The following is a 27,845-nucleotide window of genomic DNA, read 5'->3' on the forward strand; positions in this document are numbered from 1 at the left end:
TTGCTCTGGATGGTCGCAGCTTGCACAGCCGTGGAGAACGGCAGGACGTGAGACCGCAGCCACCGAAAACGTGCAAGAGGCTCCCGCCTGCATTAGCACAGCTAGAAGGGTGGCAAGTGAATCAGGTCTGCGTTTGTGCCCACCCTGGGTTGCCCACTTTTGCAGGAGCGGATGGTAGGAGCTGAGCAGCTAAAATAGGTGGTCTTGAAATAATCTTGAGGGAGAGAAGCGAGGCAGCTGCTCAAAGGCATGTGCCAGCTTGGAGCTGAATCTCACTTGGGGAAAGGTGCCGCAGCAAAGGAGACCCTGTGTCTGATCAGGAAGCACAGTCAAGAGCTGGAGCGTTTAAACAGCAATAGCAAAGGAACTGGGAAACAGAAAACAGGAAAGAGCAAACGGCTTTTAAACAGTGGAAATGTTCTGCTATGGAGGAGGAGGAGGACTGAAGAGGGAGGATTAGCCAGCTATAAATACAAGCAGCACTGAGTTAAAAGGCTAATTAGAATAGCAAAAAGAAATACAGCAGCACATTTCAGAGACTATTTCAGCTAACAAAGAGTTTTTCAAATCTGTTTGCAGGAGTGAATATGAAAGAGAAAATTGGATCCCTATGAAATGATTTCAAGAATTGGAGGAGGAAAAAGGTGATGGCAGATCTCTTAAACAGCTAGTCAAGCTCCCTGACATCTTCATCTGTTGCAAAGGTAGAGGGAAAGACGACAGGCCTCAGTTTTCATGTCTTGGGAGCAAAAAAGAGCCGGTAACAAAGGATGGGTTTGTGAAGATATGGGACACAAAGGGAAAGGCCAGGCATTCCTTCCCCAGCAGGCTGGAGAGAAGCAAGCAATCTAATTATTTCAGGCTGAACTGGAAGGGCCTGAGCCCCAAGGTGCTGGGGGTCTGCAATGGTCCCGTGGTGCTGCACATGGTGGGGGGCACTGCCTCTCCCCACAGCCCCTCTGCCATCCCCAGACCTGGCCCGGACTGCTCCCAAGGGGGCTGCAAGTCCCAGAGGTAGCCCCAGCTGCAGCTGCACAAGAGGCAGCTAACGGGGCATCAGAGCCAGCACAGAGCAACACCACAGTCTGTGGAAGTGAATCTTTGAGCCCTCCGTGATTTACTACCTACAGCCTCAGCATGTGTCAGAAAAGGCCTTTAGCTTCCCCAAAGCTGGAATAGGTCCTCAAGTTCTAACCTATTAAATATATATATACACACACATACATGTACATTCATATACATATATATCTATAAATACATCCCCCTCCGGGCCTCATCCTGCAAACACGCGTGGCTGGGCTGGACTGCTGCAAAGCAGTGCCGTGAGCTGCTTCATTCCCCAGCAATGCACACCCTGTTCTCCCTCTCCGTGACAGAGTTGTTTAAATGCTCCTTGACCTGACAGCACTTCTGGCGAGGCAGGCATGCAGCTGGCCTTACGGCAGTCTGGTTTGCAGCCCTTACCCAGCTTAGGTCTTCTGGCAGAAATTGTGATCCACATGTGATACATCCTGCAGCTCTTCCTGGACTCAGGGTGGTGCCAGCATGGCTGGGAGGAAGGATGTCTCTCTCTATTGCCCAGTATACTCTGATTTTCCCCAGTCTTTGGGACACGGGAGCATTTCAGCCCTACAAAGAGCTTGGAGCTAGCCTGAGATAGAGTTTGTCCCGCACATCTGCTGGGCAGAGGCAGCACGGAAAAAGGAGATTGTCACCAGAGCAGAGGCTGGTTTGGATTCACATCCTTCATCTGGGCTCCCAGTAGCTCAGGCTGTAGTACAAGGGTGGCATCCAGACCCCTCTGCAGCTGGAGAAGAGGGATTGGCATGGCCAGAGTTCACATCGAGGTAAAAAGCGGAGGATAAATGGGATGACTTTTATTCTTCATGTGTTCATGATATCACTGGTGGCTGCTGTGACCAGAGCCACAGGTCACGATGACATCAGGCCATTAATGGGACAAAAGGGCGACAACTGGGGATGATTCAAGAACCAGGGATGGGGCAGGGGGTAGAGGTGGTCACAGGGAGCAGACGCTGAGTGCTGCTGTCTCCTCCCTGGTAGACAGTGTGAGCTGGCTCTCTGTGAGCACGCACGTGGCAGCGTGCAGACAGGGACAGGGCAGCGACTGGGGTAAGGGCTGGCTGGCTGGGAACTTTCTGAAATTAAACTAATTGCATTGCCTAGAAAATCATAACAGCAGCTATGATACTTTGCTCTTCTCCAAGGATGCAGAGTGGCTTTATGAGCATTAATTAACTCAGACTCATACGACACGCCTGTGAGGCAGGTACAATTAGATCCACGGAGAGGGGAAGCCAGTAGCCCTGGGTCCCACGGCATGGCAGCGCAGAGGCAGCGCGCACAACCCGGGAGATCTCTCAGTACCCACAGGACCAGCACCCTCCCCAGAGTGCGATTACAGCCCAGGAGTTCCCACTCGCAGGGCTCCACTCTAATTACCAGCTCCCTGCACACTCGCATCCATATTCATCATGACTTCCTAGAACGTAAGGCAAAACCATGAGGAGTAGTTTTGCTAATAAACAGCCACCAGCTGCAGCCCTCTGTCCTGCCCGGGTCCAGCAGAGTCCATCTGTCCTTTTCTCCTGACTCCCCCGCTGTGTCCATTCCTCTGCTCCTGCCTGGCGTGCCCACCCTCAGCAGCCCATGGGGCCCTGCAGCTCCACATCAGACTGTTCCCAGCACCTGGTGTGCGCTGGGCATGAAGCAGCCTTACAGAGGTAGGAGATAGTGCACGGGTCCTGGGGATGCTCTGTGCACTTGGCTCTGCATCCCTGTCCTCTCCCCACTAAGAGCCACAGGACTCCATCCAGCAAGGCGCCTGCGCTCCAGGAGATGTTCTCTGTTGTATGGAGCAAGGGGGAGAGAAGCAGAAAAATTCAGAGACATGCACCTAAATAAAATATTTTTAACCGAGTTTCCCATGAGGTGCCAGCAGCTCTTTAATATTATACTGCCTTTGCTGGCTGATCATGTCATCACTCCAGCTGGTGGGGAGAGTGGCTGCCAGCTGCCTACAGGAAAAGGAAGATAGCAATGTCTCCTCTTGCCTGGAAGACCTGCGCTGGCTCATCCTCGAGCACCACGTCTGACTCTACAAAAGAATGGCTTCTTGCAACAGGTAGCAGGATGGCAGCAAGAGCATCAGCAGCAGATGTCTGCAGCCACAGATTGCTGCCCTGTCCCCAATGGGGAGTGGAGCGGCAGGTCGCAGCCACGAGGTACATAGGATTTTGCTCAGAAATTAAGAGCTTTGTTGGTCTCAAAAGGGTGGAACTGGATGCCGCCTTCTGCATCCAGCCCTGCCCAGCTGGCAGGCTGGGATGGCTGCCCTGTCCCTGGAGACCTCTCCGTTCCTCCAGCAGCCAGCGGGAAACAAAGAATAAAGCCACACAGTTGCACACAGCTCTGCACTGGATGCTCAGCTGGCCTCTGTCCTAATCCTTGGGCTGAGCATGTCTGAGATCATTAGGGAGAAATACCATACATATTAGGGAGCAATACCCTACACATACAGGGATGCCAGGTCCTGCATCCCTGGGCATCCACCTGTGGTCACGGTCAGAAGGCAGGATACTGGGCTCGGTGACCTTCCCCCACAATGACCACTCATAAGGTGTCATGCCCTCCCCACCTCTCCGGTCACTGCTGTCACTCCAGCAGTGGGAGGCTTTTGTACAGAGCAGGGATGACTGCTATGAATGTCAGCTTTAATAGCAGGCTTCACCTTAGCTGGACAAAAAAGCTCTTTGCCCTGTGGCAAAGCCAATGCAGCTGAGCTGCATAAACTCACCAGGTCAAATCTGGCCATTTGCGATTCGCGCTTTCTTAGCATGGGGAAGAAATAGTTATTTCCCCTAATTACAAGTTAAATGCCAAATAAATGCCCTATCCTGTATGGTAATTGCAATGTCACTGAGTGATTAATGCCTGCTCTACAAGCTGAGAATCTGTACAACATTTGCAAACCATAATAACCCAGCTCCCCTGAGTTACCAAGCTCTGCGTGGCCTTTCTGTCACTGGTCATTTGCTGGGCTCTGGTGAGCCAACACAAAAGGGTGGTCTCCGGACCTGCCAGCCCATGTCTGCAGCAGGTCACAAGCTGACAAAGAAAGGCTGCTCTCCACCAGCGTCAAGAGCTGTGGCTACGCCTGACTCACGACCTAGCCCCAAAGTTACCCCCTGGTCGCGGTGCACTGGAGCGGGCGGCTGAGCTGCGCTGGCTCTGTGTTTTGCACAGCACCGCTGCCTGGCCCCTGGCCCGCAGTGCGATGCGGGAGGGTGTGGGGACAGCCCCGCTCCCCACGCCTCTGCACAGAGCCCTGGCTGGCTCCCGGGGCCGGAGCAGAGAGCTCCGCGGGGGCTCCCGGTGCGGTGCCAGACCTCAGCCCCAGCCCCGGCAGCTGAGCGTCCCTGGGGGGTGCAGGCGCCCATCCCAAAGCGGAGGCTCCTTGAAGCTGCTCATGCCACAAACCAAGCGACCCATCACAGCGCTGATCAATACGAGGGTGAACATTAAAATTGATTCTCCAGCTGATCTCACATTCCAGTAGCGAGCAGTGCCCTCCTCCCGATGATTTCTGCAGCCTTGCCGTTATTATTTGTACCCAACGACAGGGCACGGGAGCAGGAGGGGCCTGGCCCCATCCCACCCCACCAGCCAGCCACGGAGGCTGCTACCGCGGGAGGCCAGGGCTGAGCCGCGCTCCCTCTCCTGCAGCCACTCCTGAGAGGGCAGCTGCTGGGGAGAAGGAAAGGCTTTCAAGTTTGGTTTTATATGTATATGAGGGTCTCAAATGGTGACACTTGCTAATTACATTTTAGAAAATAACAAGGAAATTCTAGAGAAAAGCTCAGCATTTAGTCTTCCTCCCCCGCCACACACAGTTTTTTTCCCTTTTTTAAAGAAATACTCTTTTAAGCATTAAAAAACTCCCCAGTGCTGCTGGTACAAATGCAGTGTAACCTTGAATTATATGTAGCAGGGCTGGCTTTCATTATTTATTAGCAAGATCAATTAGAATATTCTGTTTGCAGAAGAATATAATCCAATATGTACTTCAAGCACTAACAGCTAAATATATGCTTATTTAAAAATCAATCTAAAAGTCAAGGTTTCCTTTGTAAATCCTTACTACAGATTAAGAAAAAAGCTTTGAGTGTTACCACCTGCTGAATGCTGTAGTCTCAAGGAGACAGTTATACATTTTAAAACATCTCACATAGGGATTGATTGTAAAAGGCAAACAATTGCTGAACCCCCCCCAGCGCAGAGGGCTCACGGCTAGCTGGCGTGCGTGAAGGCTGCGTGCCTCCCACGGGTGGGCACCCTGGGACCCTGCGGGGGAGCAGGGACAAGCACCCCTCGCCCGGGCAGCGACAGCCACCCACCTCCCCGCTCAGCCGGGGAGGACACCGGCGGCACCTGGCTCCCGCCAGCACCGGGAGCGTGCCAGCCGTGCCGAGTGATTCACCACCCACTCACAGCATCCCGGCAGAGGCTTATTTTTCATTGACTTGTCTCGGCTGACATGGAGCCAAAGCATCCGCCTGACAGCCCGGCCCAGGATCCGCAGTGTCCTCGCCTTTCTCCCCCAAGTCGCAGGTTTCTAAGATTAATTGTCATGTATTATTTATTGACCTCAGCCACGACCTTGGCCCGGCGCGGTTTCCTTCACGAGCGCCTCCGCACCGCGGCGATGGCGGTGACCGGCAGCCGCTCTGGCAGGCTGGCGGGCAGGGGAGCACCAGCGGCGCAGGGCGGCCGGTGCTCCCGGCCCCAGCCGTGGCGCAGGGCTGCCCGACAGCCCTGGAGACGCCCCGGCTGCTCCCTTCCTGCTCCCTTCCTGCTCCCTTCCTGCTCCCTTCCTGCTCCCTTCCTGCCCCCTTCCTGCTCCCTTCCTGCTCCCTTCCTGCCCCCTTCCTGCCCCCTTCCTACCCTGCACGGCCATTTCCCCGGCTGTGCCAGCGCTCGCTTTAATCTCTCCCCTGCCACAAGCCAGGCGCGGGTGTGCTCAGCGAGCTTCCAGGTTCTCCTTCTTTCTTAAGCTCTTTCTCTTTCGTCTTTCATTTTTAAATCTTATCTCCAGGTAAAGAGGGTATTTGACAGGATCAAAAGCTGACCTTTAACAAGGTTAGCAGAGCCTCAAACGATATCCCTGCAAGTTCATGCACACTCAAGCGTTAAAGGGAACAGCTCTCTGATCTTCTGTTCCTCGGTGGAAAAGTTGTTTCACAAAGATCTCTGCCAAAAGTCCATGCAGCGGGCTGAGAAAACTTTCTTAAAAACCCAACACCTAGAGCTAGGCACAGGACGTCCTCCAGCTTCTGAGAAAGCAATCGTTAAAAACTCCTGAAGTATTTCTTTCTCTGTTCAAGTTCCCAGTCTCTTGCCAATTCCCTGGGTCTAACAGATCCCTGACTCTCCCTCATCTTTCACTTTGCTAAATAAAATCACTCAAACGCCTCTTAGAAGCGTTACCGCCGTGGAGAGAGATCAGATAGAAGCAATCAGGATGATTAGAGAGTGATTAGTGGGCTGGAAACGCATCGAAACAGAGTGTGGGACAGAGACCCCACGACTGCCTGCCAGGCAGAGACCATGCAGCGGCACTGCCCGGGGACCCCTCCGGCCTTGAGGGAGCGAACGGCCCCGTCACGCTGGGCTTCCCGATGCCTCCTCGGCAGCGGTGTGTCCTGCACGGGCCTGAGGTCCTCCCAGCCATGCCAGGAGAGATGAACGGAGGGACCAGCAGCATGAGCTGGGGGATGGCAAATCCCTTCCTGCGGAGAATGGGCTATTTGACCTGCGAGCTGGGGGTCACTCCAGCCTTGCCCAGGACCAAGTCCTACAGAGCTCTTCTAAGCACCCTGCGGATAAATTCCAGGCGGGTGAAGAACAGCCTGGGCTAAGGGACGATGTGGGCACGTGGCGGCGTGGCTCCTGAGCTTCCACCGCGCCATGGGGTCAACTGGCTGCAGCACCGCATCCCTCTGGGGCCCCGACAGACGAGGAGGGGAGCAGGGAGGGCCGGAGGCCAGGCTGTGCCGGATCAGGAGGGCAGTCCCGTGCTCTCCGGGGGCAGCCCGGAGCCAGCACTGGCAGTAACGGGACCCCCGTGTCGGCAGCAGGGCGAGGGGCCGCACGCGGGCTCCCCCATCCGCAACGGAGCTCGCCGGTGCCTCCGCGCGTGGCAGGGCGCCCGAAGCGAAGTGGACAGACGGGAGCGGGTGGGCGGGCAGGAATGATACCAGCGTTAATCATTTCCGTGCCATCGTACACGAATGCAGCAGCGCGCAGCCTGCGCTGCTCCGCTGCCAAGCGCTGTGCACGGTGGACACAAGCGCGGGCGACCGGCTCTGCACAAAAGCTGCCCGTTCAGCACAGCCAACCTGCTGTGGCACCGCTGGCCAAGAGCAGGTCCCCTCCATGTCCCCTCCACATCCCCACAACTCTGGGGAGAGGGACGAGAGGCACCAGCTCCCAGGTGTTCTGGGATGGGACACACGGAGTCGTGCTCCCACCTCCGGCCGCCTCCTGCACACACACCCCTACAGCGCCTCGCCGCAGGGATGGCAAAACCACCCCAGGCAGGCCAGCAGCCAAGGGGTTAAAGTGCCTTGTTATTTCTTTCATACCCGGGCTCCACTTATTTGCAGACTGAATTTCCCAGAAGCCAAGGCTTTTTACTAGTGGATCTGCTGTAGAACCATGTTATTATAGATTGCAAGTTCCTTAAAGGTCAGATAACACAATACAATTGAATCATATTAGTGAGCATAGCAACTTGGTATTTTACTAAGAAAACCCATAAAGCAGATTGTTTGTTGCAGAGAAACATACGTTGTATAATAAAGTCAGTGTAATTGTCTCCAGAAACAAACAATCCATTTACGAGAAAAAAACCTCCCGTAATTGTGGGTCCTCGGTGCAGCTGCCGCCAGGGCCAGGCACTGGCAGGGTATCGAGTGCAGGTATTTCAAGTCCGTACTTTACAATTTAGGTTACAGTACCTAAATACATTGCAGAAGACCTAGTAGGGAAATAAACAATTTCCAAGCGTATTGTTGAGAGACAAATATTCAATACTTCATTTAATATATGGTTTGCAGTTAGCGGTTAATCTAAGACAATGCAGAGCGGGCCGTGTTTCACACTGCCATTAAGGAAATGCAGAATTGATTGTGAGGATGATTGAAGATTTCTGAAGAGCACAATTCCCAAGTCCGTGATGACCCCTCCTTTTTTTTTCTAATTTGCCTGTAATCTACTCAGACAAATCCTTTTATCACATTTATTTCCTTTCCAGGTTACAATCAGTATGATTAATTACTTAACTTTGCAGGCCTACTTACCCTGCTGTACGGTCTAATTTTTCTTCCTTTTAAAATGGTTTTCCATCCCAAATAGACATATTTCCTTTTTACACTCCCTCACTTTGTCCCACCGAAACTCACTGTTAATAACCGATCCTACTGGCAAAAGGTTTCCCCAGGACCTGCCCAGCAGCCGCCCGTCCCACACCTGATTCCGCAGTTCCTTCTGGAGGCAGCGGGCACCGTTCATCACCCCGCTTCCCGCTGCAGAGGGGCTCCGGCCTTTTCTGTGGGGAGAGGAAAAGCACGAACATCTTTCTCCAAAAAGCCGGGCGCTTGTCGGACCCAAGGGGGTCGCAGCCGCTCCACCAGCCTGGAAATTCTCATTTGGTTCTAGATTTAATCTTGTAATGAAAAAGGAATTGGAACCAGCGCAACTGTTTTAACCTTCCCTAGTCACAGAAAGAGGAGGAAAAGTAATTTATAAAAAAAAAAATTGAATACACAAAGCCACGTCTCCTCTCATCCACCTTTAACACCCCGCGTCGGCTGTTCGCCATCCGGGGGGAGCAGAGGAGGAATGCTGCACGGCTCCCACCTCCTGCCCCGTGCCGGCTCCCAGCTCCCTCTCCGCAGCGTGCCATCGTGTCCCAGCCAAACAGTGGCGAAACGCATGCAGAAAAGCAATTAGATTTAAATCTAGTTTCCTCTTTCTACCTTGCCTTTCTCTTTTCTCTACTTAGATGCTCTTCAGCGTTGTAACTAATATGATTTGTGTTTAGCACAGTGTGAAACAAGAATGATTTATGGGTCTGTTAGCACTACACAGCTACCTGACGCCATCTCTGCCCCCCGAAAGGGCACTCCAAGAGCAGACTGACGAGAGAGTTCTGGCATTACATGTAATTATTTGTATACTCTGCCCACATAATCACCGTTATTCTGGCTCTCACGATGCCTGTGTGTTTTCCTTACGCCACGCTGGGCTCCGCTTTGGGAGAAAATAGGACCAGGACCCTCAACCAGCTCCAGCCCCCAATGCCACGCACCGGCCACTGCCCACACCGTTCCCATGAACTGATCTGCTGGGTTTAAATTGGTGTTTCAGCTCAGATTAACTTGTGCCTTAGCTAAAACAAATACGGGCTCAGACTCTGCATTTCATTACCAACTGCTAATGCAAAGGCTCTGCGTGCTCAGGAACCGAGCAGACCCAACTCCTTCAACGTGTTCCAAAGCCCAGCATGCCCAAGGCTAGCTCAGTAGCTCGGGTGCCAAAGTCCTACTGAAAGTCTCTGGGATCGGTCAAATTTTACCCGTGGCTCTGAGAGGGGCTCTGTCAGTGAGGATCCTGCGCCTCTGCGCTAGCAAGTGCCCTTCATTAATTCTTAATGCTGCCCCAAGTACATCCAGTGTCCTCCTCGGCTTGGCAGCCCGCCCCTGCAAAGCGGGGCAGACAATAAGCAGAGCCCCCTCCCTTTCCTTCAACATATAACAAGAAGCCAAATGAAATAATGAAAGAAACTCATTTTAATGCCACAGAGGGAATTGTTTTATTGCTAAAGCAGCAAATAGAACTAATTGAATCCGCTGGAAAAAAAAAAAGGAGCGAAGGAAAGGAAAGGAGAGGTGCAGTGCACAGACAGAAAGGGCGAACTGGAGCCTGAATATTCATGGGCCTGGAAACTGCAAATCCTTGAATGCAAAATATCTTCATAACTGATAATACTGCCAACGGCAATGCATGCACAGTGCTCGGAGAGAGGGAGTCGGGAATGTTTGCATTTACAGTATTTTTTTTTAAGTAATATTATGGAACAAATTCTCTGGTTCATTAAGCTGATTTGCACCTTCCTGGTAAAAGGAAACAGCCTAGGAGCGAGCACCGCGGCCAGGGCCGATTCCCACCCACAGCTGAGTGCAGGGTGAGGCTGGACAGGGCAAGGCACCCATGCTGCCTGCGTCCTGCCCGCGGGCGGGCAGCAGTGCCCGAAGGAGCTCCACCAACCCTTGCGGTGCCACATTCGCAGGCAGCAGGCACCCTTGGGGCAGTTTTGTTGCCCGCCGGTGACAGGCAGGTGAGCAGGCAGCTGCCTACTGGATTAGGGGGCTGCGAAGGCAGCTGCGATCCCCCGTCCCTGCTGCGGGCTGAGCACGGTCCCGCGTGGCTGGGCTGCAGAGCCGGGGCACTTCACCCCAAATCACTTCCCATTTCAGCTGCCGCCAGTTAAACCTGCCACAAGCTTTTAAACTCACCATTTTCAGTGAACCTTAATTTTCAGTGGCAACATATATATTAATGTAGGGGATTGCATTTTAATTAAGGCAGCATTCATGTTCTTCATTACAATACTAAGTCATCCAGCAAGAAACACCAAGGATATAAATCCTGTTAATGAAGAAGGAGCTACATATTCTGCACTGTATGCTTAAGCACAGAGGCACCAATGTACAAAATGACCATTACATGAAGTGCAAGCGGGTGCTCCAGGAGAAAAAATGGAAATGCAATTTATACTCTGACGGGCCACACAACTTTCATTTGGCACCACCACAACTGTACGCCCTGAACCTGCATCCCAAAGGCATAGCGAGCAGCCTGTTGTACTTTCAATCTACTTTCTCCCCCTAGAAAACAACCAAGGCACAACTAGGCTGCACGGGTTTGCCGGTGGGGTTGCGCAGTGCCCAGGCTCCTCCTGGACCCCGACGCTTGTGGGCAGGAGGAGAAGGTCTGCAGCAGAGACCCTCCGCCGGCAGAAGCCAGCAGAGCTGCGGGAGGAGGGGGCCTTCCCTACCCCGAGGTGCTGCGGAGCGCTGTGCACCCAGCGTCAGTGGGAGCCCAGGGCTGAGCTCTCCCCAGGCTTGCTGGAGGACAGAGCCATCGGAGATGAAATCCGCCTCTCTGCAGAGCCCCCCCCCCAAATCCCTCCCTACACCAGCATCCCAAATCCTCACCCTCTGGGCACAGCAGAGAACTTCAGGCTCTCCTCTGCCTGTGATGCGCTCTAAGCATTAGCAAAAGTTAATAGGGGGCATTGGCAGAGCCGCCCCGGGAAGCGCCTCGCCAGGTTACCCTGGGGAAGGACCTTGAACCGGGCAGCAGAAGACTTGCATCCACCGCCGTGCCCTGCGGGGACCTCGGCCAGCAGGAATCCCCGCTCCTGAATACATTACCCCGACTGCAGTCAGCAGCTTTGAACTTAAACATTAATAAACGAGCTCCTTAAACACTCTGGCAATGGGAAAGCACTTTCTCACCGTTGCCTACTGCAAAAAATGGCTGAAGAATTTCCATTCAGTTTTTCCAAATGAACCAGTCTGCGGTAGAGACACGGATGGTCTCCCACAGAGACAGACACATCCCAACACAAGAGTGTTTCAGAATATTATGTGGGAACAGGGTAATAATAAAACACCTTGATGTAACTTTACCAGCAGCGGCTCTAGCAGAAGATCTGTAATGATCTAATAACACATTTCCCCTGCTGCCACTCCAGCCTTGAGAAATCCAGGGTGGTTTGAGCCTTAAATCTACCCCAGCTCTTCCTTTGTCATTAATTGTTAGCCTATTTGTATTACACATTTTACATACCAAATAGACTCCAACTTCATGGTGGGCTAGACTGCAGAAATGCTTCTTTTAATCTTTTTAATTCCAAAGTAGTATCAAACTTTAATATTTTCTAATGGAGTATACATTTACTCACATCTAACAATATCACTACAATTTAGGAGCAATAAAAGTCAAGCTCCCGTCTGTCTGATAAGCTTGCAGCTTTATTTCCAAAGTTCAATCAGTTAACCTACGAGAGCAATAGCTTCCCTACAATGAGTAACGATGCAGAATAATATTTAGATAGAGATAAACCCTTTTTGCATAGGAAATTGCATTATGATTTGCTGGGTCTTAGAAATTCTCAGCAAGATGCTTTAGTTTACCAATGAAGTTACTGCCTCAGGCATTTCTCCACAGCGCTTTGATTTTTTCGGGGGTTTCTAGAGGATTTTGAGCTGAGTAAGGAACCTTTATCGTTCCTGATCCAGGCGTGTGCAGCAGCCCCAGCGGCGCAGCCTGCGCGCCCTCCTCCCACGCCGATGCGCAGGCCGCGCTGACCGGGCGGCGGTGGAGGGAAGAGCATCCCAAAGAGCGGCTGCGGGAGAGGACCAGACCCCCGTCGGGGGCCGGGACTGCACGGCCCCGGGCTCTCTGCCCCTCACGAGGGAGAGGCGGGTGGGCACTGCCCACGCTGCTGGCCGGGGACTGCCAGGGCTCCCCCGGGCCCACGCCGAGCGCTTGCCCCGTCAGGCCCAGCTCCCCGGGGCGAATGCATGCGTGGTTACGACAGCAACTGCAGCAGATGCCTGGCTAGCTTGGATCGCTGTGGTTTGGCCAGACATTTAATTTACCACGGGTAGCCACTGACGAAGACTGGCGAGCAAGAACGCTGCCAAGTGCCTCCCCCGCGTTGCCGGGCCCCGGCCAGGTTTAAGCCCCTCCTGCCCGTGGCAGAGGTCAGCATCCAGCACCAGCCACCACGCTTCCATCTTCCTTCGCACCCCTGAAGCACCTTCCCCACCACGCTGTCCGGCTCCCCTAGAGCCTTTCGAGTTCACGCCCAGCTGTGGATTGCAGCAGTTTGCCTTTCTGTACGTTTTTAACGGCTCACGTAAAAAAGGCAGAGCCCTTTCCTGGGTCCCCGCCGCGCATCGCCTGGCTCTGCAGGCCCCCAGCGCCGCGGAGCAGCGGCAGTGGTTGGTGATTTGGGAGTCACACGGTTCAAATAAATAGCCCAGAAATTAGCTCAGAGGCGCGAGTGCTGACGGTGCAGGCGAGCGGCAGCGGGATCAATGCCGGAGCTCCCTGGGGGACAGACCAAGAGGGGATGAACCAAAGGCCAATCAAAGACCTCCAGCGGCAAGGACTTCAGGATCCACAGCCTGCCATCGGCATCTCATGAGTCAGCGCTCTGGACGTAAAAGGGGCGGTTTGTCTTTAAACAAGTGGGATTGGAGCCGAGTAATTCACCATTAATAACCTGCCCAAGGGATGCAGCCCCTTCCACCCACGGCTGAGCCAGGAGGTGAGTCCCCCCCACCCGTCCGGGGGCTCCGAGGTGGGTCCTGAACACGGGGGTGGCAGCTGAGCCCCCCAGGGCGCGGGGGCATCCGGAGGAGCCCCCAGGTCTCTGGAGCTGGTGCCTCCTCGCAGTTGGCGTTACACAGATCGGGTGGTTTTGTCTTTTCCTTGGCTGGGCGATGGCAGCTCACGCTGTCAGCCGCTGAATCCAAATGCGAATTTAACACACGCTTCTGACGCTGACGTTAGCTTTCCACAAGCGTGCTCACTGCTCAGCTTAATTATATGAATGTCCATCAAGAACAAATACACAGAGGGCAGAGCTGAGGCTGAAATAAAGTTATTTGCAGATGTAGATGAACACTAATAGAAAGTATATTATATTACTGTACCCCTCTCAATGCAAGATGAAAGGAAATATGCTCTAAAACAAAGGAGAGCTGCAAATTCAGGCTACCAGAGCAACGTTGCTCCACTCGGATCCAAAATGATTACCCGGTAATAAAGGAGGGGGCTGAGTCCACTCCAGCCTGGCTCTGGAGGGAATGGAAAACAGATTTTGGCTTGAAATGTGTTACAGCAATCTCCGTAATACAAAATAAAGTCTGACAGATGGAGTTATTTTTATCCAAAGCCAGTTCTGTTTAGTAGGTCCGTGGCTATAGATGATGTCCCTTTGCTATTTCCTCTTTGCCCGCTGGTCCCCCTGCCTCAGTTTCTCCAAGGCACTGATGAGATTGGAACAGACAACCGCGGATGTATTTTGAGAGGATCCTACATTACTTAGCTGTAAAAATCAATTGTGAATTTTGCATCCACCCTCAGCATTTGGCCTGTTTATATTACCAAATAAATTCTTTAAAGAAGTACTGTACTTCACAGGAGAGCTTGTCAAGGTAAATACCTTCATTTACATAAAATGTGACTAGCAATTGAAATGTTAAAGCCATAAAGAGCAAGTTTATGATCCATCCTTGATGCTTGGATGTATAATATGACAAGGGGGAAAATAGTGTGCCTTGCAACATTTACTAAATTGGTGTGTTGACTCTGGGGATGGAAATGGGAGATTTGAAAAAACAGGTTGGAGAGTTTTTTTGAGGTCGGGTTGTTTTTTTTCTTTTTTCCATAAATATGAATCCTTTCCACAGCCTTCAAACAGTTGGCTTTTAAATACTCTCCTTCAGCTTGGAAACAGCAGCTACCTAAATAAACAAACAGACGGCTGGGCAGGGACCTGCGTGGGAAGGAGCTACCTGGCATGCGGGGCTCCCCGGGGGATGCTCGCCTCGGGCCACAGCGGGGGGACAGGACCCCAGCAGGGGAGGGGGAGCCCAGCAGGGGAGGAGCACTCCGGCCACGCACTCCCACGCACCAGTGTCCCCCAAAAAAGTGGAAGCGGAAAGTGGTGCCCACATGCCATTGTGCATACGGCAGAGGTCTGAGAAGCAGCTCCTGCAGCCCCGTTGCTCGTGGCTGGCTTTGCCATCCACAGGGAGGCTGAGCTGCTCCCGGCATGGGTCATGGGGACTGATCCTGCCCAGGCCTCTCTACTGCCATGCCCAGGAGCAAAGGCAAGGCCACGCTTTGCTGGGGCTGACCCCATGCCCTTTATCTAAACAGTAATTTCTCACTGTGATTGGAAAGACTCTTACAGTTTAGGGGTTTTCTTTTAAACTTTTTACAAGGGAGGGGGAACCAATTTAAACCACTTCAAATCCTAAATAATGCTTTCTAAAAAGTGAATAAAAAGGATAAAATGGACTGGTGCCTACATACATACCACAGTGAAATTATAATATCCACACTTAATGCTCTGGAAAGTTTGATAGTACGCGTTCCTCACCTGAACTCAGTACGAACATTTCAGCCATTCATTCACACTCATACCCTTCTCAATTCATTGAAACCACTTCAAGCAAAAATCATTTGAAAGAAATTACCTCTGTGTATTACACCACGAGCAGTGAGAAATGTCCCACATGAGCCTCTCCAGCCCCCAAAGCAATAAAATTTCTGCTGAAGTGCATGATATAATGACTCAGGGAAAAGAAGTCCCCATGACAACAAGAGGTAAGAGAAATCCATGAAAAGCAAAAGACTCCGACCTCTCTCCATACAAGGTGTCACCAATTTGTGCTGGAATTTTCACTTTGAAAATCAAAAGCCTTTGTCCATAACTTACTTTGAGAACCTGCTGTTCCTCCTTTGCTAGTCCGGGCTTCAAACAGAGCAGAACGAGCCTTGCTAAATCAGAAACTGAGCAGGGGTCAGGCTCATCATTTAAACCCATGAACACAACCAACTGACTCTTCGCCTTTCTCTTTTCCAAGGGGGCTGTTTTTCCCCAGGCCTGTCTTCGGGTTCTCTGTAGCATCTACATGCTTGAGCGATACTGCATTCACACACAGAGCAAAGCTCACAGGCTTTGACGCTACAAATAACACTTAAACCATTAGCAGCGAAGCACTGTAGTGTTTACTTAGCGGATTGAGCAAAATCCTAGAGAAAGAGCGTTCTTGAAAATATAGTGCAACAGTTAGATTATTTCAGGCCTGGCGACACGTGACGGTTCCCTACGTGCTCCAAGGGATGCTCCAAAAGTTACGGGAAGAGGCACCCCTGCCTTGTTTGGCTGGTTTTCCAAGCGCTGCGTTCATAACCCTCCCAAGCGCTTCTGCTGGGAGGTGCTGGGCTGCTCCCGCTCGCAGGGTCCGGGCACACGCTGGGGGAGCAGGGCAGGACCCAGCGGGGTGCGGTGGTGGGAGGCGGCCCTGGCGCACCCCCCCCTCCGCCCTGCCGAGCGAGCGGTGCCAGCCGCGTCCCTGCCAGGGCTGGGGGGGGCAGCTGCGTGGGGGCTGCCGAGGGGCTTCGGCGCACGGCCGCGCTGCCTCCCCGCTCCCGCCGGCTCTCTCTGCACTACGTGCCCACCGTCGCCTGCAAACGAATACATTTTACCCAGAGGCAGAAGCAGCGACCAGCTCCGCAGGAGCGGGCTCTCCGGAGCTCTCCCCTGCCAGCGTGTTGTCCCTCGCACTTCTCTCACTCTCTTTGCAAGAAGAGCAAGCACAGTGTGGAGGGGCTGTGGGTGCTGAAAGCAGCTGCCATTCCCATGGCTACAATCGAGTAGCCTGTGAACAACCATCATCAAGTGATAAAACACTGCAAAGAGTCCCGATTCATTCCTGCGTCCCATCCCTTGAGCTGAAACTGAGCAGAAAGGCTGGGAGAAGACTGCTGCCCAGCAAGGGTGCAGGGTGGGCTCCCCTGGCCCAGCACACAGGGCAGGGGCAGAGGCCAGGAGACCCCCAGCTCTGGAACATGGTGAATTCACTCCGGTAGCTCTGGGTGCAGAAGAAAATCCGCGCCTGATGCTGGAGTGGCCTCTCTCCAGCCCCCAGACAGGCAAAAACACAGGGACCGACCAGCGAAGAGCCTGGCCCTCTACTCAGAACCTCCAGCCTGTAACCCAGGTCAGCCCAGACCCTCCGCCAGCTTTACTGAGAGCCAGACCCAGGCATCAGTGGGAGGTCAGTGCTGCATGCATGTGCTTGCTCTGCACAGAAGACTTGGGCTAGGAAAAACAGTGCACATGTAGGATCTAACCCAAACCTAACTGTTTAGGAAAGGTGAAGGGGACAAGGTATTGAAAGAGCTATGTTACATGGAATTACTCGTACAGTCTTCAACCCAGATTAATCCCAATGCATTGGATCCACAGAGGAAGGCAGGCAGCTGAGTCACTACATTTCAGCAAAAGCCAACTCACAGCAGGTCCCAGAAAAAAAAAAAAAAAAAAATCAATACACTTTCCCTAAGTTACCAGAAGTACAGAGGGCACAGTATACTGGGAAGGCCCTTTGCAGAGAAATACAGCAGTTACCAGGCTTCTGCAGCAGTGCCTGTCATTAGCAGCAAACCCCGATCCGTCCGTCCACCGTAGGTGTTCCTCTAGTGCCCATCAGCACGGACTCACAGCACTGATGGAAGAGGTTTGATTTTCTGAGTATCCTGAGCTGATCGGAGAGGCGCAAGCATTACCCAGCAACGCAATTACAGCTCACAGTGAGGGTCACACTGTGTGGGACTAAGGCTGAAATGGCCCCAAGCTATTGCTGTCCAACAGCTGTTAAGGGATGCTGCAGGGGGGTCTCGTCACACATCCTCGGACACGACCAGCACTGTTTCTGCCAGCAGCTGCGGCGGCAAGAGCCGGGCACTCCGAGGTAGGATCAGCCCTGGTACACACAGAGAGGGCCCCACCAAGCCAGACTCCAGATCAGCACAGCAGGAGGGTAGGTGAGACAGCAAGCAGCCCCCGGGAGGAGCAGAGCCCGTTACAGCGATAACAGTGCATGACAGCCGCTTCCCCGATAACAGACGAGTTTAATGTCCACAGGGACACGACTGAGAGTGTTGGCTCTGTAGCCACAGCCAGCTGCTCTTTGGAACCGCTGGCTCGAGAGCACATGTTTATTACTGGGAGAAGAGCTCCCTGTCATGGTATTATTCATTATTTGTATGAGGGTAGCAGCTCACAGAATAACACACAGGAGACCGTTAGGGAGAACGCTCCAAAAAACCCAGACAGGCAGTGAAACTAGCATTAGACATGCAAACCATTTCATTGCCTGTCATGGTGACTGCTCCCTGCAGTGGCTGCAATGGGGCCACTCCACGCATAAAGCTACACCCCTGTATAAGTGCTTAACGTGTGGAGGCCTAGGGCAGAGTGAGAGGAACGTGGTCTAATTACAGAGACATTGCTGCAGCTTCTCTGTGAAGGCTCCACTGAGAGGGAGGCAAGGAGTAATGTGCATGTACACATAGAATTTAACTCACGATTATTTGGAGCAGCCTTCAAATCAGTGAACTTTAAAACTCCACAATTTAAGTTCACCACTATCAGATACTCTCTTTGCATTGTAGAGATCGTATTTTTGTTAAAACTGCAAATTTGTTTTCAAAATACTGTTATGAGTCCCCAGTCTTCTGCTAAACAGAGGATGTCGAGACAGGCTTGAAAGTGTGAAGGGACAAAACCAAAGCACCTCACCATGCTGAGCCTGCGGGAGGCTGGGAACGGTAGACTTGGAACACTGGGCTGTTCCGCTCAGCTCAGGGAGCCACCAAGATGCGGAAATGCCGAGGTCTGCTGTGCTGGTCATTCAGCAGAATGACCCAACTAAAGCACCATCTGTCCCGGTGCAAAGAAGCCCCGCTCTCTTCACACTGCCACCCAAAAGCGTTTCTCCTCCAACACCTCCAGACTGGTCACCAGCAGCATCTGAGCATCTGGAGGCATCAGCATCTGCACGTGTGAAACCATCTCACCGCTGAAACCGCTGGCGGCGGGGCAGCGCGACAGCTATGCAACGCCAACAGGATCGCCTCCCCTTCTCCTCCAGCCACATAAAGCCATGTGGCACCACAGCGAAGCCAGGGCTCCCCCACAGACCCCATGTCCAGCACTCCGACACACGGCCTCTCCAACGGCTGTCACAGCAGACAGCAAACGAAGGCTTCCAGCACCGCAAGGTGACAAACCTGTCTGAGTGTCGGACACTGCAGGCAGTTTGCAGTTCCCGTTATCCACAAAATCCTCTTGTGCTCATGCACCCTTTTTTCATGCCCAGGCAAGGGACTCGGGCATACCCCAGATGCTGCTTCTGTTTGTGCTGGTAATGAGCATTTGTAGATGTAAGCTGAATTCCTTCCATGCTCAGAGGCCTCCAAAGTCTTCCCATCGTTCTGCTGTCCTTGTTGCACCCTCAAGAAGGCTCTCACAATTCATTTCCAACTGCAGGTAGCTCAGGGCAGAGCTCACGGCATGGGACATGCCCACTGAGGCATGAGGATCACACTGGAGAGAGCACATTGCCCATGCAAACGCCTCCGGTCCAGCCTGGCCGCGGGGGCCGTGCAGGGGGGTTACCCTGCACCTGGGCTGAGTGGGCAGCAAGAGCTGCCCTGGGCGTGCGAAGGAGCAGAAGGACACTCAGGCACCGGCTGAAAGTCAGCAGCAGTTCCTACAGGGAAGGATGGCATATCCTGTAGTTTAGAAGGAACGAGCGGGTGAAAGAGCCGCCAGCGACTTCCAAAGGACAAGCAGATACCTGCTCCTTGCCACAACCTTCGTCCACGGTGGGACCAAGTTCTGGCATATTGTAAGGGATGAAGTCAGCAAAGTTCATCACTAAAGATAGTATTTACTGCCAGGTATCAGTGTCCCTGGACTTAAGAGAGAGAGAAGAAGATATACAAGTAATACCTACACCAGAGAGAAGTATTGCCACACTGTTAACAAAAGTAAAGGTTGAAAGTCACTTCCCACTCAGCCTTTAACACACTGTTCAATAGTAGTCAAGTTACATTCTGCATTAAGGAAACAAAAAAAAGAGCAAGCTAGGAAATTTATCAACAAAAGTTAATGTACATGGGGCTATTAAGTGCAGTTTAAGGAAAGCTGTATCACAGAACTTGTCCTTCAGACAGCCCAACATTAAGATGTACGGAATCACAAATTACAATTACACGAACAATTCTGGCAGCATAACACTAACCAACCAAAACAAGCCTTCAACTCAGTTCGCATCAGTACGTGTGTAGGAAGACCTCAGTTCGGTAATTTCTACATAAACTTTGACTGCAGAGCTAAAGCAATCGCAGACAGCACAGCTTTCCCTAAAGGTTACCAGGAAAACAGCACAGACTGCAGAGAGCTGGTGTAACAGGCTTGCCACACCGCACCAGCCAACAGGCAGAAAGCCATATGCACTAACTTCAGCCTCTCTCTACTGTCCCAATACAGATCCTGGACACAGTGTTTATAGCTGACTAACCTCAAGGCAGCAAAGACATGAATAATGCAGCATGGGACACACACAAAAGAAATGGTAGCGTTCAGGTGCTGTCTCCATTTTACAGGCGGAGAAACTAAGGTGGGGAAACTGCTTCTCTTCCCTACAGCTCTGCCGGACTAGAAAATATTCTCATGACAAAGCAAGGAATCCCGAGGTTCTGCTGTTTCCTTATTTCACTACATAAGAAAAAACTTGACAGTATTAAAAGCTAACGGTTTATAGTGCATAAAGAGAAGTGTTACATGCAAAATATGAACAAGTGATAGAAGTCACTGTAAGGAGATGCTGGTATAAACACTTCAATAGTTGCTGCTTTGCTTAAAGAAAATTGACATTTCTGTGGATAGGAACAATGTCCAATTACTCTACCTGGGACACAGCTGCAAGCAGTCGGCCTTTTTGGTGCACTCAATCAGGTAATCTCAGAGAAGGTCAGGAAGAAATAGCTGCTAGTGTGGATGGCGATCTTTCGCCTCTCCGTTTTTGCTTAGTATTTGTACGGCACCAAGCACACCAGCCTCCTGGTCTGTGACAGCAGCCCGGTACCGGTACAGCACTGGGGGAACCCTGTCGCTCCCGCTGCGGTGCGGATTGCCAGTGCTGTGCGACCTGTCCTGTCCCAGCAAGGCTGAAAAACTTTTGCAAGGAGAGAGGAGAATAATGTTGTTTGGGTTGGGCAGGTGTGAAGATGGCTTTAGGTTAAACAATCGGGGCAAATCCTCAGGGCCACAATGGCAATTAAGCAGCAGTTTAATTTACTCATCCCATGACCGGAGAATCAATCCCCCAGCCTACTCTGCCCAAGACCCTCACAAATCAGCTCTGACCCAACCTTTCCTTCTCCCACCTCTCTGCCAGGGCAGCATAGCACCAGTGCTAGAAATAAGCTAAACAAACCACAGAGCTTCTGCAGGGATGAAAAATTTTAAAATGCATTCTGCAAATGAAAGCCTGCGTGTGCCTTTTACTGCACGAGAGGAGTTACACCCACTCTCTAGCCCTTTTCTTGTAGCATGACTTTAAAGATTGAAAAAGCAGGTGCTTGCCATATTCAGTGCTTGATCTTCTTCTGCCTATTTTGAATAAACCGAAACCTTTTTATATGCCACTTTCTAGCCTCTTCAAGCAAGTTTCTAAACTTATTTTTCAAGGCAAGCCTTTCCTGCAGGAAAATTCAGTAAAATAAGAAACTATGTCTGAAATTATATATATAAACACAATTACCACAGTCAATGCTTTATTCCTTTCCCATGTTGGTACAGCACACTGAAAACACTCTGAGACAAATGTGCTTTCCCAGTGCTGATCTCCACTTTATTGAAGTCCCTCAAGAAAATCCCTCAGCATTTTAACAAAGCCAGGTGGATGCTACACCAAATAAGTGTTATGAAGACTTTGCTTCCACAATTGCCACAGAAAACTGCCTGGAGTTCCTCCCATTTAAATGCCATTGACATGAAGACTGTGTGCTCCATTTTAATAAAGAGTGACCAGATAATCCAAGCAGTAACTAACTTGCTGCCTCTATTTATTTTTTCCTTCCTTTTCAGAGCAGCTAAACAGCTACCATACTAAGTGCAATAAAAAGACAGAACTTCATCAGCTTAGCCACAGAATATTTCTTATGAAGAAACTAGTATGGGTTGCTTTTAACTACAGAACTACTGGTAATTTGCAAGTTCCACTGATGTACTACATTCTCTTTTTTTTTTGGGGGGGGGGGGGGGGGAGGAGAGAGAGACCCTGAGCCCTCACAATTCATTGATTCGCTAAACCTGCCAGGGCACTTAACACTTCATTCCCGCAGTCCACTATTTTCTAATAATCAGGACTTCCAGCATAAGATTCCTTTAAAATGTTACCCTACGTCAGACAACAACATTTAGAGACTTCTTCACGAATAGAATTAGATCTTGTCAATGGGAGAAACTTTCTGATGTGGAACTTGTTGAATAAAGAGTAAATCTTATTTGTGAAGTGAACCCTGCAGCTTGTATGAAAGCAGGCATCCTTCTTCACTTCAAAGCTCCTAGCATCACCTGGAACAACTTACAATCTTGTTTATTTCAGTAGTTACTGACCTATTTAGACGTGTTTTACGCCAAGCGCAGCTGAACTGCTGTGGTCTGCTCAGGCGCTCTCTGCACGGGGGTGGCAGAACGGGGATGTTTTTACGCGTTTTCTGCCCCCCCCCCGCCCCGAACGCCGCGTTTTGAATCACCGCAGCTCTCAGGCGAGGCACCCATGCGATCGCCCGGCCTGCCCTGACAGCGCGGCTCGGCTGTCGGGCTCCGCACCCGCCGCGGCCCCACGCCGCGGTCCCGGGACCCGCCGCGGCCCCCGCCACCGTCCGGGGCCCCGGCACCCGCCGCCCAGCCACCTACCGGGGCCACTGCGGGCGGGCGGGGGGCACCGGGGACCCGCCGCCCCGGCGCGCACGGACACGCATCCTGCCGCCGCGGTCCGCGCCCGCGGGCCCCGCGCCCTCACCTGTACCACTCCAGCCCCTTCTCGTAGTTCCTGTCGAAGAAGTGGGGCTCGGTGCCCACGGCGCGCACGTCGGGGTGCGCCCGGATGGCCTCCAGCAGCGCCCGCGTCCCCCCCTTCTTCACCCCGATGATGAGGGCTTGCGGCAGCCGCTTCTCCCCGTAGTCCGGCGTGGTGCTGCCGCCGCCGCCGCGGCTCCCCGGGCTGCCGGCCCGGCTCAGCTCCTCGTCCGTGGTGCTCGACTCCTGCGGGTCCCTCTCGAAGGCTCCGCTCTGCGCCGTGATCACCTCCCCGGGGGCCAGCGGCGTCCGCGGCCAGGCGCCCGCCGCCCCTTCCCGGCTGCCGTTGGAGGCCCGCGTCGGAGCCGCGGAGGGGGGCCGGGGCGCCGGAGCCGCTGCCCGGCGGGCTGGCGGGGGAGCGCGGGGCCGCCGGCGCCGCCGTGCCGGGGGAGCGCGGCGGGGGAGCGCGGGGCCCCCGGGGCCGCCGTGCCGGGGAGGGCGGCGGGGGAGCGCAGGGCGCCCGGGCCGGTGCCCCCCCCCATGAGGCTGTAGCACAGGTAGGTGAGGCAGAGGGAGAGGCTGCACATGCAGAGGAGCTTCCGCGCCGGGGGCACCTTAGAGCCGCGCCCGCCCGGCACCCCCGGCTGGGCGGGGGGGGGACATGGCTGCTCCCCGCTCCTCGCCCCGGGCACCGGGCGCACATGGTGTCAGCCGCCGCCCGGCCGCCCCAGCCGCATGGGGCGCCGCTGCCCTCCCGCCCCGCCGCCGCCGCCGCCGCCGGTGGGGGGGAGCCCCGCATGGCACGGTCGCCGCCGGCCCCCGCCGGGCACCGGGGCGCCTGGGCTCAGCGCGGCTGCGCTCCGGTGCCGCCCCGGCGCCGCCGGCTCCGCACTGTTGCCGCCCGAGTTCCTGCCGCTAAACTTTGTGCCGGGTGGGAGGCGGGAGCGCGCTCCCGGCGCGGGGAGGGCCCGCCCCCGCCGCCGCCGCCGCGAGCGCGGGGAGCGCGCCGGGCCCCGCCGAGCGCCGCGCCGGGCGGAGCGGGGCAGCGGCCGGGCGGCCCCGCGGGAGGCGCCGGGGAGAGCTCGGAGCCCCGGCGGGGGCAGCAGCCCCGCTGGCCCCCGGTGTGCCGGGGCCGGCCCCCAGCAGCCCCGCACCCCCCCCGCCCAGCTGCTCCCCAGATCCACCCGCTGGGCCGCAGCCAGCCCCCGGCAGCGCCCACGGCCGCCGGGAGGGCACGGGCCCCCAAGGGCGGGAGGCGGCGCCGGCTATCCTCTACGAATCCTTCTCCTTTCCCTCAGCAGGAATCAGCGTGCCGCAGCTCCTTGACCCCTTGTCCCGACCTGCTCCCCTCCGCCTACCCCAAAGGTCTGTGTTGTCACCCTCTCGCCCCGCTGCCCCCGGCCCGCAGCTCCTGCCCGAATCCTCCGGCTCCGCAGAGAGGGAACATCCAGAGGGGTCCTCTGGGATGGCCCCGTGCAGCAGGGCCGAGGTCCCCTGGCTCTGGCCCTCTGAGGATCTGGAGCAGAGTGGGTAGGTTTCACAGGAGAGGTGGCAGACCGTGGGCAGGGGCCGGCAGTAGCTTCTTTGCCGGTACAGTTGAGCTAAGGGCCATTTGGAGCATGGAGGGTTCATAGTTTAGGTGCCAGGAGCTGCACTAGTAGGTGAGGCCAATTGCACCCTCGCATGCTGCTCTTCCAGGAACTCTGTCCCCAGCCTTGGTGGAGCAGGCTGGGGCTGAGAGCCTCCCTCCTCACAGTTTTTCTGGAGCAGCCACCACCTCTCCCCAGCTCCACATTTTGGCACTTCCCACCTCCAGTTCTCAGCTTTGGCTTTAGCAAGGATTTTGTGAGGGAAAGAAATGCTTTAGTATCTCTCAGCTTCCTCCTCTCCCTCATTCTGGGGTCTGCCAGGAGCGTCTCCCTCATAAGTGTCCTGTGGCATTGGGGCACATCACACAGCTCTTGGCATCCTGGCCCACCATGGTCCCCCTCAGCAGAACAGTGCTGGCATTGCCATGGTACAGAGATGAATTGAGGAACACAGTCATTTCCTAAAGCCCTCACAAGTGAAGGAGCAGCAGCAACCTAACCTTTTGCACCTGAACTGCTACCCCCAAACCACCAGTGCTATCTGAATTCTGCACATCACCCAAACACCCAGCACCAGATCCAGGTGGCAAAAGCTGCAGAGCAGCTGCATGTTAACACATACAAGGGCCACAGCTGGGCTTCTGAGCAAGCACTGGAAAAATTCAGAGTACATTTACAGCCCCGTGTGGCTGTGAGTGCTGGGTACCTCATCCTGCCCGCAAGCAGGAGGAGTGTTTGGAGGCAGTGAACCTTCTCCACTAGCCTCTGCTTTGGGAAACTGCAGAGCTGTGCATCCCATCAAGCAGAGGTGCTCTGGGCAAGGGCTGGATGGGAGACAGCTGGTGGAGCTCCCTCATGCTCCTTCAGCTGACGAGCCATGGCCTAGATTTTACAGGGGAAGTCCAGGGATTGCTTCAAATCTTGCTGTTACTGTGTGCAGCTCAGTGGGGAGCATAGAATCATAGAATGGTTTGGGTTGGAAGGGACTTTTGAAGGTCATCTAGTCCAATCCCCCACAATGACATCTTCAACTAGATCAGGTTGCTCTGAGCCCCATCCAACCTGACCTTGAATGTTTCCAGGGATGGGGCATTGACCACCTCTCTGGGCAACCTGTGCCAGTGTCTCGCCACACTCACAGTAAAGAATTTCTTCCTTATATCTAATCTACCCTCTTCTAGTTTAAAACCATTACCCCTTGTCCTATTGCTACAGGCCCTACTAAAAACTTTGTCCTCATCTTTCTTATGAGACCCCTTTAAGTACTGAAAGGCCGCAATAAGGTCTCCCCAGAGCTTTCTCTTCTCCAGGCTGAACAACCGCAACTCTCAGCCTTTCTTCATAGCAGAGGTGTTCCAGCCCTCTGATCATTTTTGTGTCCCTCCTCTGGACCTGCTCCAACAGGTCCATGTCTTTCTTGTGCTGAGGACCCCAGAGCTGGATGGAGTACTGCAGGTGGGCTCTCACCAGAGCGGAGTAAAGGGGCAGAATCCCCTCCCTTGACCTGCTGGCCACGCTGCTTTTGATGCAGCCCAGGATACAGTTGGTTTTCTGGGCTGCAAATGCACATTGCTGGGTCATGTTCTGCTTTTCATCCACCAGTACCCCCAAGCCCTTCTCAGCAGGGCTGCTCTCAATCCCTTCATCCCCCAGCCTGTATTGATACCAGGGGTGGCCCCTACCCAGGTGTGGGACCTTGCACTTGGCCTTGTTGAACCTCATGAGGTTCACATGGGCCCACTTCTTGAGCTTGTCCTGGTCCCTCTGGATGGCATCCCGTTCCTCAGGCGTGTCAGCTGCACCACTTGGCTTGGTGTCATCTGCAAACTTGCTGAGGGTGTGCTCAGTCCCACTGGCTATGTCACTGATGAAGGTATTAAACAGTACTGGTCCTAATACGGACCCTTGAGGGACAGCACTTGTCACCAGCCTCCATCTGGACATTGAGCTGTTGACCACTACCCTCTGGAGGTGACCATCCAACCAATTCCTCATCCACCAAACAGTCCACCCATCAAATCCATATCTCTCCATTTAGAGAGAAGGATGTTGTGGGGGACCGTGTCAAAGGCCTTACAGAAGTCCAGATAGGCAACATCCGTAGCTCTTCCCTTGTCCGCTGATATAGTCAGTCCGACATAGAAGGCCACTAGGTTGGTCAGGCAGGACTTGCCCTTGGTGAAGCCATGCTGGCTGTCTCGAATCACCTCCCTGTCCTCCATGTGCCTTGGCATAGCTTCTAGGAGGATCTGTTCCATGATCTTCCCAGACACAGAGGTGAGGCTGACAGGTTGGTAGTTCCCAGGGTCCTCCTTTCTACCCTTTTTTAAAATGGGTGCAATGTTTCCCTTTTTCCAGTCACCAGGGACTTCACCTGACTGCCATGACTTTTCAAATATCATGGAGAGTGGCTTGGCAACTACATCAGCCAATTCCCTCAGGGCTCTGGGATGGATCTCATCAGGTCTCATAGACTTCTGCATGTTCAGGTTCCTCAGGTGGTCACAAACCTGATCTTCTCTTGCAGTGGGAGAGACTTTGCTCCCCCAGTCCCCATCCTGCAGTCCATCCACTCAAGAGGTGTGGGAAGAGAGACTGCCAGTGAAGACCGAGGCAAAAATGTTGTTGAGAACCTCAGCCTTCTCCCCATCCCTTGTTACCAGTTTGCCAGTCTTGTTCATCAGGACGGGTACGCTTTCTTTGACCTTCCTTTTCTGGCTGGCATACCTGTAGAAGCCCTTCTTATTATTCTTTGCATCCCTTGCCAAGTTCAGCTCCAGCCGTGCCTTGGCCTTCCTGACCCCATCCCTACACAATCGGGTGACATCCCTATACTCTTCCCAGGATCCCTGTCCCTGCTTCCACTGCCTGTGCATTTCCTTCTTGCCCTTTAGTTTGACCAGCAAGTCTTGACTCAGCCATGCTGGTCTCTTGCCACCTTTTCCTGATTTCTTACACCTGGGGATCAAGAGCTCTTGTGCTCTATGGAAAGCATCCTTAAAGATCCGCCAGCTCTGTTCCGCTCCCTTGTCCCTGAGGGCAGTTTCCCAGGGGGTGCTATTGACTAACTCCTTGAAGAGCTGGAATTTTGCTTTCCTAAAATTCAGGGTCCTGACTTTGCTCTTCACCTGTCCCATATCCCTCAGGACTGCAAACTCCACCAGAGCAACATGCCATTGGAGTCTCGACTATGCTTGGTCTCATGGCAAAAGCAACATTTGAAAAAAAAAAAAATTAAGTGCCAATATTAACTAGATACCCAGAGCTGAGAAAAATATTCACTGAAAAAGAGGAAGAGCACAGACTTTTCCCATAATGAACAAAAGCTCAATGCTGCTCTCAGCTGGACATGTGTTCTCTCTGTGCAGCTACAGTTCCGATAGAGATTATTCCTTCATAATATATTTTTTATGGTACACATGAGACCTCTGAAATGCAGTGTCTTGTGTCCTGTAAATCATTTCCTGTAACTCGTAGATTCCTTT

The 27,845-nt window shown here is 53.4% G+C and overlaps 1 protein-coding gene across 1 annotated transcript in view; it reads right to left on the reverse strand.

The window, feature by feature from the left end:
* The window catches only part of HS3ST4 (heparan sulfate-glucosamine 3-sulfotransferase 4), a gene marked incomplete at its 5' end in the record, with an annotated part of 69,080 nt that extends 45,602 nt beyond the window's left edge, over positions 1 to 23,478 (reverse strand). Inside the window, 3 exon segments of the mRNA XM_052773385.1 lie at positions 22,776 to 23,146; positions 23,148 to 23,207; positions 23,209 to 23,478. Of these exon segments, the coding sequence (XP_052629345.1) occupies positions 22,776 to 23,146; positions 23,148 to 23,207; positions 23,209 to 23,478 (701 nt within the window).
* Between the last annotated feature and the right edge of the window lie 4,367 nt (positions 23,479 to 27,845).

This window comes from Harpia harpyja, chromosome 21 (genome assembly GCF_026419915.1).
Source record: "Harpia harpyja isolate bHarHar1 chromosome 21, bHarHar1 primary haplotype, whole genome shotgun sequence".
Taxonomy (NCBI): domain Eukaryota; kingdom Metazoa; phylum Chordata; class Aves; order Accipitriformes; family Accipitridae; genus Harpia; species Harpia harpyja.